At 37.5% G+C, this 13,157-nt stretch overlaps 1 protein-coding gene and 1 long non-coding RNA gene across 2 annotated transcripts in view; one reads left to right on the top strand and one right to left on the bottom strand.

Moving 5' to 3' along the window:
• LOC132072579 (uncharacterized) overlaps positions 1–13,032 on the top strand; it is a 33,389-nt gene extending 20,357 nt beyond the window's left edge. The window contains exons 3-4 of the long non-coding RNA XR_009418350.1: positions 8,606–8,645; positions 12,178–13,032. This is a non-coding gene — a long non-coding RNA (uncharacterized LOC132072579). The remainder of the gene's footprint in view (positions 1–8,605; positions 8,646–12,177) is intronic.
• Positions 1–13,157, bottom strand: part of STK32B (serine/threonine kinase 32B) — a 157,485-nt gene that overhangs the window by 7,498 nt on the left and 136,830 nt on the right. The window contains exon 11 of the mRNA XM_059470995.1: positions 12,361–12,425. Within this exon, the coding sequence (XP_059326978.1) occupies positions 12,361–12,425 (65 nt within the window). The remainder of the gene's footprint in view (positions 1–12,360; positions 12,426–13,157) is intronic.

The following is a 13,157-nucleotide window of genomic DNA, read 5'->3' as shown; positions in this document are numbered from 1 at the left end:
AGACTATATCTCTGTGTTAGTCACATTTTTAAGTGGCTTTATGCAGAGAAACATGTTCTAGAAAGAACAGAAATATTTGGACTGTAAGGATTCAAAAGGATTCACATTGAGTGTGATAAAAATTATAACAAAGCTGCTGGGTGGTTTGAACTGTACATGTTGGTATATCTCTCATGAAAAGGGATAAGTTTTGGTTTACATCTCAGTCCTAAATAATAAGTATTCAGAGGTAAGTGGGTGGTTGACAGGTGGAAATTAATGATGTTGGTCATACCGGCTCATTTTCTGCATCAGCTCACCCAGCAGCCCCAAAAGACTCTTCCCTTGGCTTGGCACCGAGGATAAATGTTCACAGCACCCACAATCTCTCATGTTTTAGCCAGAAGAGTCACTTCCCCAAAATCATACAAAACCTGATCATTTATAAAACCCCTGTCTAACCTTTATAGCACTTCATGCACTTCTGTAAAGCAGACACTGCAAAAACAGGGCAAATAAAATGTAGGCCCTGCAGTGCACAATGTCTTTTCAAAAATAATGGGCTGTGTGCACGTGCATCTCACACTCCACTTTGAAAACTTCACCCATTATTTCTCTGCCATCATTTTAATATCGACTACAGGCAATGATTGTGGAAATACTGATAAAGGAGCATGGCTTCTGGGACAATGAGCAGCTTGGCTTGTCATCTGCTTTCCTCTGTCAAGAATAAGAATGGACTTTGATACACAGTCACTTCATAATTTTCTGCCTGCATGTTTTAAGGTTTCCCTTAAAAATTGGTCCTTGCTGTGTTCTATTTTTGGGAAAATGGAAGAAGCTGGCAGTATTTTACAATTGTAAATGAGTGCCACTCTTTCTCTTATATCTCCTTTATTCTGCTCACTAGTTCTCTTGTGCCAGGTTTTCATTCAGCTATAGCTTTCAGTGAAAAGGTGAAATAAAGAAGGAAGAAGTGAGCAAGGAGTTCCAATCAAGTTATTTTTTAAATGAATAAGTATCTTGGAAAGAGTATTTTTACTTTTCGAAACAAAATAGCCATAAAATTTGTCATAAAGCACTGAAAATTCCTAGATTAAAAAAAAAAGTTAGCAAAAATGAGCCTATGAGTTGATCAGAAATTCAGACAAGTTGCTTAATTTACACTTTCATTCATAAAGAAGAAAATAGTTACTTTGCTCAGTGTAAATCTTAAGGAACAGAGACAAGTTTGTCCAAATACAATGAAATCCTCCAGTTTGAAAAGATGTGCTTTAATTTCATATAGCAGAAATAATTGTTAATCCTGAACATCTGACAAATTATTCATGCATTTCCTATTCCCCAGTGGGATCTGGGAGGGCTCTCATGACAGGCAGCAAACAGAGCACTGCATGGAAAAGCAATTCCTGCATTTAGGTAGGGATCAATGCCTGGGAGCTGAGTGAGTGGCACAGACTGCCTCCCATCCTTCTGGCTGATCTCTAATCTGCAAACCAGAGCTGCTGTATTCCAGCTGCTTGTTGGGCAGCCTTTGGTCTAGGATAACCCCTGAAACATGAAGGGATTTGCTTCAGAGAGTCATTTTGGCCTGGGAAAAATTTATGCCAGGGACCACGTTAACAATGAAGCAGTATGGAAGACTGCCTCTGAAAAATAGGTAGAAAACAGCAGTGAAGGTGGAAAATGCAGGGGAAGAAAAAGGAGTAGAAATGAAGGAAGGAGAGTTAAACACTTTTTAAATTATGAAGGATTCAAAAGAATCCCAACCATGTAGATCTAATTAATTAAAATAAATAATTATATAGCTAATTAAAACTATCTCAAAAGACAGCTGTATAAAGATAATTTCTTTTTTGGTTTGTTTATTAAAAATCCCACTTTACACCGAGCAGAGGAACAGAAAGCATGGGAGAGTTAATAGTGGGCTTTTCTTTTCTTCAGTCTCTGCACAGAGTGATCTCAGAAGTCTTTTCAGGAAAACAGAAATCACTAAAAGTGTATGAATTTTCTAAGCATTTCTGAGTAAACAAGGAAGGCACAATCCTCCTCTGTGCCAGAGGAAGCCTGAGGCAGACCAGGACAGAATCAAGGAGCTGCTGGAGCAGAGACAGCACTCATCAGTCAGCAACATCAGAGCTGAGTCACACAGCTCCAAAGTGAAAATCAGTCTGTAAATGTAGATAATTTCCCCTTGATCTGGAGTTGGTGTAGAGAACCAATGTGTGCAGAGCAGCTTTAAATGGAACACAATCCTCCATCCTCCCCACCACCTGTGTTATAGAAGGTGAGTGTTTTGGGAAACCTGGGTCCAAGCAGTAACTCCATCTCACCAGTAGCCAAGAGTGGATGTCATGAATCTTTGGCACTTCCTTGAAAATGTTTCCACCCATGGCTTGCTTGTTCTTGGTCTCCTGCCCCCATGGCTGTGGGCATACAATCCCAATATACAGCCAAATGCAGCTGCCTCCCAAGTGATGCTTTGTGCTGCATGAGATGCCCCTGACTACCTGACACAGAGAGGGGGTCAGACCACAGAGCACCTGCGCCTGCAGAACCGACACTTAGAAATTATCTGAGTGCACAAATATGGGATGGATTTTATGCCAGCTAACTGCAGACAACTGAAAGATTAGTTCAGGCTCTCTCTACAGGGTAAATAGAGTCACCAACCTAGATTAATTTCTTCAGGTCTAAGCTACCCAATATATGTGTCACAGATCAGTCTTGAGAGAATCATGTCTCTCCTCACTGAGTACTAAAGGAGCTTAAACTAAAGAAATTATTTTTAGATATATTAATTTAAAGGGATGCAGTCTTGTTGCATCTCTAGGAAAACTTATACGCCTTCCCTCTTTGAGAAACAGATTCAAGGCCCTTCCTGTTTAGTGGCCCTCCAAGCTCTGCACAGACTGAACTGCTTAGCAGAGCCAATTTACTGCTGTATTAAAGCTCATTTGTGCCCACACAGTTCAGGTGAGCAGGAATGGAATGGTCCCATCAGTCTGTAACCCAGCACAAGGTGATGAGCTCTGCCAAGAGCTGGACAATGAAATCACCAACAAGAACAGGGCTGCCATTGCCTGTTCATCCATGCAGATGTGCCTGTAGCATATTCAGGCTCTGGCTCTGCCAGAAGTGGCTCTTCTGCAGGACTTGGTCTATATCTTGAAAAATACTTGGCCATCTACTTCCCATTTAATTCAGATATCTCTGTAAAACCTAGTGTATAGGAGTTGTTCTCTGTCCAACCATTATTTCGCTCAGGCTGTCTTTGGCCCCAGACATGCTCTCCTGGTACTGAGTGATTTGATAGAAACAGCCAAAATCTCAGGTCTGTTTTCCTAACACACTGTGATGTATGTGTTTGGATAGCTCAGAAGACTACCAACTAATTATTCAAATAATTATATTTTAACTCCATTTAAATTTAAATTAATGATTTTCAGATGAAAAGTTATGCTTCATTACAGCTTAATGTGAAAAGTAAAATTTTGGGGGCAGTATTCGCATGTAACACATATGTCTTCTTTTACCACTGACATTCATGGCATTTACTCCCACTCTTTCCAAAAATCCTTGGGGAAACATTCTTAGAGTTTGGATAATTGATTCAGGTTGATGGTTCCTGCTGAGTAATTACACTCAGTAAATGGCTGTGAATATAATTTTCTATCAGCCAGCAATTTATAATCAAACCTAGCAGGCTCAGGTGCACACAGTGTGAGTGACATGTGAAATACTGTCACTATGCAGAAGGCAAGTGAAAAACTGTGCTGTGTCCTATGGTATACTGACCTGTACTGTATGGAGATCTGAGGTTTATCCTGGGATTTGATAAAGCAAAATAAGTAGACATGAAATAAATAAATGAAGCCTTCAAATTATGTGCAGTCATTTAAGAAATCGTGACTAAACCAAGTGATTAACTCTAACATTAAAGCCAAGTTCAGATTGGTAAAATAGGTGTTTCTTAGAAGTGGGCTATTGTCTCTTCAAGACCAGGTGCATCCTAACCAATGCTTGTCTTGTTCAGGCACATTTTAAAATGTGCACAAAATTTCTAGTTTAAAGTGTTTACAGATCCACATCTACAAGGAACAGGAGAGAGGCTATGAAATTTCCCGATAACTTACTGTGTTTCAGACCTTTTGGGATGACAGGGGAAAAATTTTCTTTCTAGTTAGTCAAAACCCAGTTTTAAGACTATAGTCACCTGTCCATAAATGAGGATATTTCTCAGCAGTGTGGACCAACCATCATTTTTTTAAAATACATTAATTTCCTAGCCTGTCTTTGGTGTGTATCCTGCAGGGTGTTGTTGGAATCCATAAAATTAGAGGGTTTTTGGGAAATGGTTAAAATGGTTAAAAAAGTATAGGCCTCAGACTGAAGTTCTGTTAGCATTGCAGATACAGCAGAAAAGTTTCCCAAGCAAGCAGAAAAGTTTCCCAAGCAGTAGAGCATAGGTGACAAATAACAATAGGCCTCTGTAGAATTGGCTTTAGGATGGCAACAAGGTTATTTAATGTATATCTTTAGAAGGTTAGCATGAATAGAGCTCTGTTCTTTGTCTCTTATGAACCAGTCTTTGTTTTAACTACCATTATGTGTGTTTTATAAGATTGGATAGAATGCTTGTCAATAGGTGTTTTTCTATGTATGATTGGCTGAAATCTAGACTGAGATGGTTTTATGTCTTTCTGTATTACCCCACCCTCTTGGGACATTTTTGGTGGATCAGCGAGCTGTTAACATCCTGTCTCCATTGTAACAATGTTCTGAGACTGATGTGCCAACAATAAAAAAAGGCTCTTCACTGGTCTGATTTGTCCAGTGTTGTCCATATTTGGAAGTAACTGCCACGGCAAGTGGGTTCCTTTTTTAAGACGTGGGTTCCTGACACAATTGGACCTCTATCTACCCTTCAACCCCATAGGTGTAGGCTCACCCTTTTGTTCAGGTACCTGCAGATGGATAGATCACAGGGAAGTCAAGGGACCCACTCTGTAGCAGTTCATGAAGAAATGCAGTCTGTATGAGGAAACCCATATCTGAGCAGGGGAAGAGTGTGAGGAGGAAGCAGCAGCAGAGACAACATGCAGTGAACTGGCTGCATTCCCCATCCCATGTGCCCCTGGCATGGAGGAGGCAGAGGTTTTGGGACCAGGAGAAGGGAGGGGTAGAGGGATGGTGGGTTTAAGATTTGGAGTTTACTTATTACTGTCCTGGTCTTTTAGTTATTGGCAATAAATTAAATTAACCTTCCCCAAGCCGAGCCTGTTTTACCCATGACAGTAACTGGTGAGTGATGTAACATAACATAACATAACATAACATAACATAACATAACATAACATAAACATAACATAACATAACAGGTGAGTGATCTCTCCCTCCCTGTCCTTTCCTCACTCCATGACCCTTTTGTGATAATTTCTTTCCCCTGCCCAGCTGACGAGGGCCATGACTGAGTGACTTTGGTGGGCACCTGGCACTCAGACAGAGCCAACACACCTCTAAAGTCAGTCTGGCTCTGCCTAATTATTTGACAAGATTTCACTCCACTGAACACCACATCCCCCAGGTCAGTCAGTGAGGTGTACCCACAACAGGAGCATGGACTGAGCACCAGGAGGGACACAGGAAAATTGCCTGCAAATGTGAGGTCTTCCCAAAGGATGGGGGATGTGTCCTGGAACATAGCAATGGACAGTTTGAATCTTACCTAAATCTCTTACTGACCTAAGTCTGCATTTATTTTCCTATTTCCAAAAGGTTAGATATATGTATAACACATACACATACACACACACACACACACACACACACACACACACACACATATATATACACACACACATTTATATAAATACATGCATACTTGCATATATACAATATATCCATACTTGTATGCATAAATATGTATATTTTATTGTTCAACCTTTGTGCCGTTGTGAAGACTATATGAAAATGGAAATCTTGGAAGCTGTGAGAAGCCATAAATGCACGTGCCCAGCAATTCCAGCTAACAAAGACTCCCCTTTCTCATAGTGGCCCATTTCAGACACCAGGGCATGCTGTTGACAAATAAGCTGAGTGGAGATAAATGTCTGCTGTGGTTTATTCCCCTCACTTTTGACATTTCCATATTTCCTGAACCAATGACTGCATCAGAAGCCTCACATCTCAAACATCTTGATGGATTTTTTCTCATGAATTTCTCTAATTCTCTTATGAATCTTTTTCTATGTTTAACATCCAAATCACCACTGAGCAACATGCTGCATTTCACAAAAAAGCATGGTTGATTTTCTTATTACCCTGCTGCCTGATAACTTTGTGACCTTGGGTAACTACAAAGAGTGAATAATCATTGCTTAGTCATCTTCTCAATAAGTTTCAGACCATGTTATTATTTATCCTGTTTCTGTCTTTTCAGTTGCCTCTTCTCTGAGTTTAAATAAGTTCAAGTTTATTAAACCCTTCAACATGACCCATGTCACCCCCCTGGCCAATTCAGTTTTTCTTAAAAACTTTCTAAGTCTTTTTTAACCTTTTTGAGATGAGGAAGCAGAGCAGCACACAGAATGGAACATGCAGGTGTATGTATTGAACATACATTTATCTGTGGCTGGTTTTTGCAGGAACATTTCAATATCTTTCAGTCTTACACTAAGCATTGTGCTATCCACAGTATTTTCAAACTCTCCCTCCTTCATAACTGAAGCTAATTTTGATATAAAATTTGGATTTTCTTCTTCTGACTGTATTTGCATTTATCAGCACTGAATTTGAGCTGTCATTTTCTCACCCATTTGAGCTGCCATTTTCTGTAACTCAGAACCATGGCTATCATTATCTACTGCAGTTCTTTTCACTCAGATTTAGCTGTGACTGGTCTGGTATCATAAGTGAACTTTGTGACCTCAGCATTCACCTTCCTTTCCAACTCATCTATGAATGTGTTCCACAGACACATGGACATCAGAGTGACTGGCAGTAATAATGTTATCTCATTACTGGCTTGTTTCTGCATTGCTTCAGCAATTGGACACACATTTCTGCCTTAAAACAGGACAAGGAGTTCAGTCTTCATGACTCAGTTTATGGAGACTCATAATAAGGGAAAATTTATGTTACAAGACTGGAAGACTTTTAAAATGAGGTTCCAGATAGTGACTATCCTTTGTAGTTTTTGTTTTTTTTTTTTCCCTCCATGAAACTGTGAAGGGAACACATTATTGAAACTGGCATTTTTATGACCACTCCTTTCTCCAAAAAAAGTGAATATGAAGGTATGCCTATAGAAAAATTACCAGTTTGGGATTGCTATGTTCAAACTTTTAGGTAGCTTGGCTCACTAAGAAGACAGTGACATTTGGATTGGTAATTCTAAACCAGTAATAACAGGCAGGAATCAGAGGCAGAAGTGAAAGGGGTCCTGTGGGCAAGCAACAGTTATTACTGCCCAAACACAAACCAGGTTCAATCATCACATTCAGAAAAGCATCTTTCCAATTGCAAGAGCAATCTCCAAAAACAGATAGATCCATTACAAAAGGGAGAAGAAAGGTTCAGTGAAGAGCAGTGTAACCACTAGAAACACTCAGAAAGAAATGGATTTGAACTGAATTAAGGTCAGCAGAAGGGGCAAGAAAAGGACTGCAGCATCATCCAAAAAGCATTCAGATATTTGAAGGATTATGATAAATATCTCCAGAGACACTCAGAGACATAAAATACATATTAAGAAAAATACATTCAATGAGTTACACTGCAAATCATTATGAATATTCAATTTCAATCAAATTGAAATGAGAGTACTCAGAGACTCTGAATTTGAATCTTAAAAGACAATTAAAAGGAAAGAAAAAGAACAAAAATGAGAGAGATAATAAATTTGATCTTATAAAAAATGCAGAGAATATTAAGTAAGCTTTTAATCTATAATATGGAAAAAATCAGACAAGAGGATTTTATGCATCTTAATATGCTTTAAATATGCTCCCTCAAGTTTTGGTGTTTATTCTGGGAACAGAGAGCTGTCTGTTCACCTCGAGCTGTTCAGGATCATTTATAAGAGAACGAGATATGCTCAAATGGAAAGAATGATAGCAGGAAAAGACAGAATAATGTGCTTCAATTTATGGCACATTTTTTAGTGTGCTAGCATTGAACAAATACTGAGCAGAGGAATAAGGTGTATCAGTACTTAGGGCAGAGACAAATCTGTTCAGATCAGCGGGGACAAGACAGGTGAATATCATAACAATGCTATTGCAGCATATTAGTATTAAGTTAAAAATCTCCAAATTCAAAATCACTAGCAATGATTTGAAAGTTCTTGCTGGAATTATTAAAAACATGGATATTTTTCTAATCTGTTCATTGCATTTGTTAAAATAGTTTTGCAGAATTCTAACCCATTTTCTTGTACATTGGATATATGAAATATATATTCTACTCAGTAAAATGTGGATGTTTGATTTTGCTTTCTTTAGCAGGCTGATTATTTTGATTAAGTTTGTGAAGCATCTAACTGAAGGATTATTCTGCTTGATAAGTAAATATTTCTTGTGTTTTCTTCTCTCTTCTTTGAATTCTCACATCTTCAATCTAAAAGGCATCTTTCAGGGAGAAGAAGAGACTCAGGACCTTAAAGGGTAAGAAATATGATTTCATCACATGCAAATATTGGGTCTTTTTCTTAATTTCTGGTCATTCCATATTTTAGATATTCTTGAAGAGATGTAGTTGTATGTGAAGATCTGTTTAGTGATAACAGTACAAAAATAGCAAAATAATCTCTGCTCAGCTTTTTAATAAAACTACAAGCAAACAGTGTGGCTTTATCTGTACAATCTCCCCCACCACAGACACACACACAAAATTCAAAAAAGAAAACTTGAAAATGTAGCCTACAGCTTCTAAATTATATCAAATTCTGGAAAAATTGCTGGCAATTCTATGGGAATACACATTAAGATGCTGCAAAATGTTTGGTTTCTGGATATAAAAAAAAAAAATAAAAAATACAGAAATTAAATTTAAAAACTAATTATTTTGCCACAAAAAGGAGACAAACAGATCCTTGAAAACTACTTTAGATACTATTTTCAAGCTAATCAGTATGTAGATCATTTGTATATCAGAGTTTATTTAGTTTATGTGTTCAAAACTAAGAGGCTACACTGACACTTTTAACAATAGAAAACAAATCCTGCAAAAGGATTTTCCTATGTTATTTTACTTTGGATCAGGGCAGCGTGTGCCCCTCTCTTGTAGGTACTGGAAGATAATGTCACTGTGGACAGATGCCATACCCCCATGTCACATCAAAACACACACACTGTGTGTGTTTTACAAATAACTGTGTATGTTAAAATAACACACACAGTTATTTTAATTTGTAGCTCACATCCACTGAAATATTCAACAGAAGATGCCCTCTAATCAGGATTATGTAAGGGATACAAATCTAACTTTTTACCCACTGCTGACTATCACTAACTTCATGTCTTTGTCCATGAAACCCTTGCTTAAAACATCCCTACAAATATCAGTTTTCCATTACTTAAATACAGAAAGCAACAGAATAAATGTGCACATTCTGTCTTTGTCTGCATTAACCAAAATTTTTAACATACTCCAGTCCCTTTCACTGTGTTTAAATTCTTTTTAGCATAGTGGGCCTTTTCTCTACCTCCCCTGCTCCTCTTGCCTACAATCAAAGAGTTTCTGATAATCTCCTGAGCTCCTTGAGAAGAAAGCCAGTATGACACATTGCAAGATTTGCAGTGTCTGTTGAAGCATGAAAGACACACAGTGGAACAGAGGCACAGTGTAGAACTACCAGCAAGGCATTCAAAAATACCAGATTTTGCTTTTCACAGCAGATATTTTGCAAGTATTGGATTGCAGGATGTTGTGTAACTGTGATGGCTAACACCACAAAATTAACTATGTATTAACAACTGACTTTATGTTGCTCAGTTAGAAGTATCTGAATTTTTTTCTTGCATCCTTGTAGTTTGGGGAGTCTCTTTTCTTCCCTTGAAAGACATGCTATTTTTTTTCCCATCCTTTATTAGTATTTATGTAGTTTTCTGTGACACGGAAGTAAACTGAGCAGAAGGCTTAAGTGACAATAAAATGTAGATTTTTTGCTGCTGAATTTAATGAAGATCTAAGGAAATAAGCAGATACTTTCAACAGTTTCTATATAGAGGAACATGGAAGAATATCAGAATGTCTGGCTGCATTAATCTGAGAGTGATTTAAAGGCCTGTTTGGGATTGACACCTCACCTAATAATACAATCACATTTTAATATGTATTATATTTGTAGAAAGAAATAGTTCACATCTTTCAGCATTTTCAGTTGTTCCTAGAAACTTGTTGGCCATGTGGCTTTGGAAACACATGTAAGCACAGCCTCAGCTTGTTCATCCAGTCCTGAGGGCACAGAAGGTCTGAGGAAACCCACCCTGAGTTCCTCTGGTGTATGCTGTGTAGCTTCTGGTTTGATGGCAGCTGTGCCTGCCACTGCTCCTGTTTTGTTCTCATTAACTTGAATTCACTTTGCACTTCAAACATTCGACTCCTGCTTCCCCCTTCTTAACATTTTTTTCCTTGAAAAATATTACAGGAATCTCTCCATGTCTTTCTTAAGCTATGATGCAATTGAAAAGAGAAATGGTTGTGATCTGGTGCAGGATCTGTTATAGGTCAAAACTAAATATTCTTCCTTTACCTTGTCAAAGCCAATCAAGCAATGACCAAAACACATGCTTTTCTGGTTGAAGTGCATGTGGTTTATCTTTTGCTTCCATTTTACTTGTACTCCATTTCTCTTGATTTCAGAGTTCTTTATAGATTGTGTTGTTATTGTGCAATATGGAACAAATGAAAAAATTTTCTATGCATAAAAAGATTTAAGAATAACGCAGTAAAATCATGACAAGAAACTTTGTTCAAGGTAGTGAACGCACCAATGAGATTTTGAGTGTCTTACAAAATCTGGTGTTCTGGCTTCCAAAAATTGCTGCATATTGGATATGCCTCATATATGACTCTAGGGTAAGTGGGAGACTCACACCTGGAAATGAATTACTTGTATGAACAGCTTCTAGGAAACTCATTAAATTGATTAACCAATGTCATATTTTTCTAATCTTGTTACTATGATCTTAATAATTTTTAATTTTGTGGGTTAAACTACAAAGTTCAAACATTCACTAGTTCAACTGATTCAAGGAACCCAACCCACCAAGATGCTTCTTGAAACTTTCTATGGGCTGACTTGGTCTGGGTTCTCTTCTTTATGGCTTTTACAGAAACCAATGGCTTCCTTGTACTATAGATCATGCAAAATAACGTGAAGAATCTGCTGGACCTTCCTTTTCTTTCTAAGACCTTGTATTTTTCTGTGAGGAGGCTGTATCAGTCAGAAATGTGCCATGGATTGTAACAGGAAGAAAGGTAGATCGTGGCATAATTTCCTGTGTGCTATTGTGTGAACTGTGCAAAGCTGACAGTTCCTTTTCAGTTTTAATTACAGAGACAGTAATTACCTGCACTGTATGCATTAAATAAAATAGTCACAACTTTTAAATTACTTTTTAACATCTCACAACTCTATTAGAAAGGCTTGCATGTATAATTAGATCAAATAAAAACATGGAATTCACTTGAATGAAATGCAATAATTTGACCAAAAACACAAACAAATCCATTGTTATGACTTGCATCTGCTAATACAAATAGGTCCACAATGACTCAGGGGCAGTAATTACAAGAAAGGTAGTGCATTAATTGAAGCAGGAAGTTTATTGATATCCTTGGGAATCAGTCTTGTGCTTCTGGCAACCCTGGCTGACCCTTAGATTAGAAGTTCTTGCTTCATGTTTGGTAGAGGTGTAATACTTAGCTTTGTTGAAATAGTTCATGTTGGAATACACTTTTTTTTTAATAGTGGGTAAGTATGAACAGCTTTTCCAAGTCAGAACAGTGCTGTCCATAGCATTAAAATTTCATGAGTTTTGACTTCCCTTGGTTTTGTTTGAGTTGTGAAAAAGCAGTACCTTTTATTGCATTCCTCTGCTTAATTACTGACAGTTTCTCTGGGGAGTTCCAGTAACATTTACCTCACATTTCTAACATACTTTCATCACAAGGTCTTCTGCTTGCTTTCAGAGATGCAAGAACTACAAAACCATCACACCAGAGACTATAAGAGGAAGAAATCAATGGAAATCCAGTCTTTTAGGCTCTGCTGCTGTGATCATTAATCACCTTCCCTTACACTGTGAGAAAAAAAATAGTTCTCAATTTAATTTTAGTACTGAATGCTAAAGAGGCATTAAGAAATGCACTTACTTCTCTCTGTTGAATATGATGAATTCTTTCCTAACGGTTTCCAAGCACTGCTGCAGGTGTACGTTCTTTAAAAAACAGCATGAATAGGTTGATTAAAAAAGATGAGGAATCATAGACAAAAATCACAACAACACAAACAACACTGAACAAAATGCTTATGAATGAATGCTATCAAGAGGCATTTCAAAGACTCATTAAATTGGGCTGTGATAGCACAATCAATCCCATTCTTTTGGAAGAAGTTCCTCACAAAGAGTTCCTGAGGATTTTTACATCTGATAGCTCTAGGAAGAACAGCTTTTATGAACATTCAAAATCATTAGGAGTAGCAGCATAATTTATAAAACCTCACTGGGATGATAATTCAAGTCTGGAAATTATTATTAATCTTCTTGGTACTCTTGACTGTTCATATAATGCATCTTTCTACGTGGCACACATTAGTCAAGAGTGGAAGAGACAGCTTTAACATATTTATAAATAACAAGCCTTTTCAGTTTTGGGTAGTAGTAGCAAATAAATACTCTTTGTAACTATCTGTGCATGTGTGGGAAGTGTTTTTCGCAACTGGTACAGTTTTTTATACTTTAAATGAGCATCTGTGATAATCTTAAAAATTATTCTAGCTTAAAGATATGTTACTATTTGACTGAAATAAATGGTTGCTTTTCATCTTGCTTTGGAGGTGATTTATGCAATGTATAAAATGACAGAGAGGTTGAGTATATTTTCAGAGGTGATAAAGCTGAACATAACTGAGTTTACAATTATTATTACACTATTAGAGTGTAAGCAAA

This window comes from Ammospiza nelsoni, chromosome 4 (assembly GCF_027579445.1).
Source record: "Ammospiza nelsoni isolate bAmmNel1 chromosome 4, bAmmNel1.pri, whole genome shotgun sequence".
In the NCBI taxonomy this organism is placed as follows: Eukaryota; Metazoa; Chordata; class Aves; order Passeriformes; family Passerellidae; genus Ammospiza; species Ammospiza nelsoni.
The sequence above is the reverse complement of the archived record's forward strand: the minus strand, read 5'-3'. Positions and strand labels throughout refer to the sequence as shown.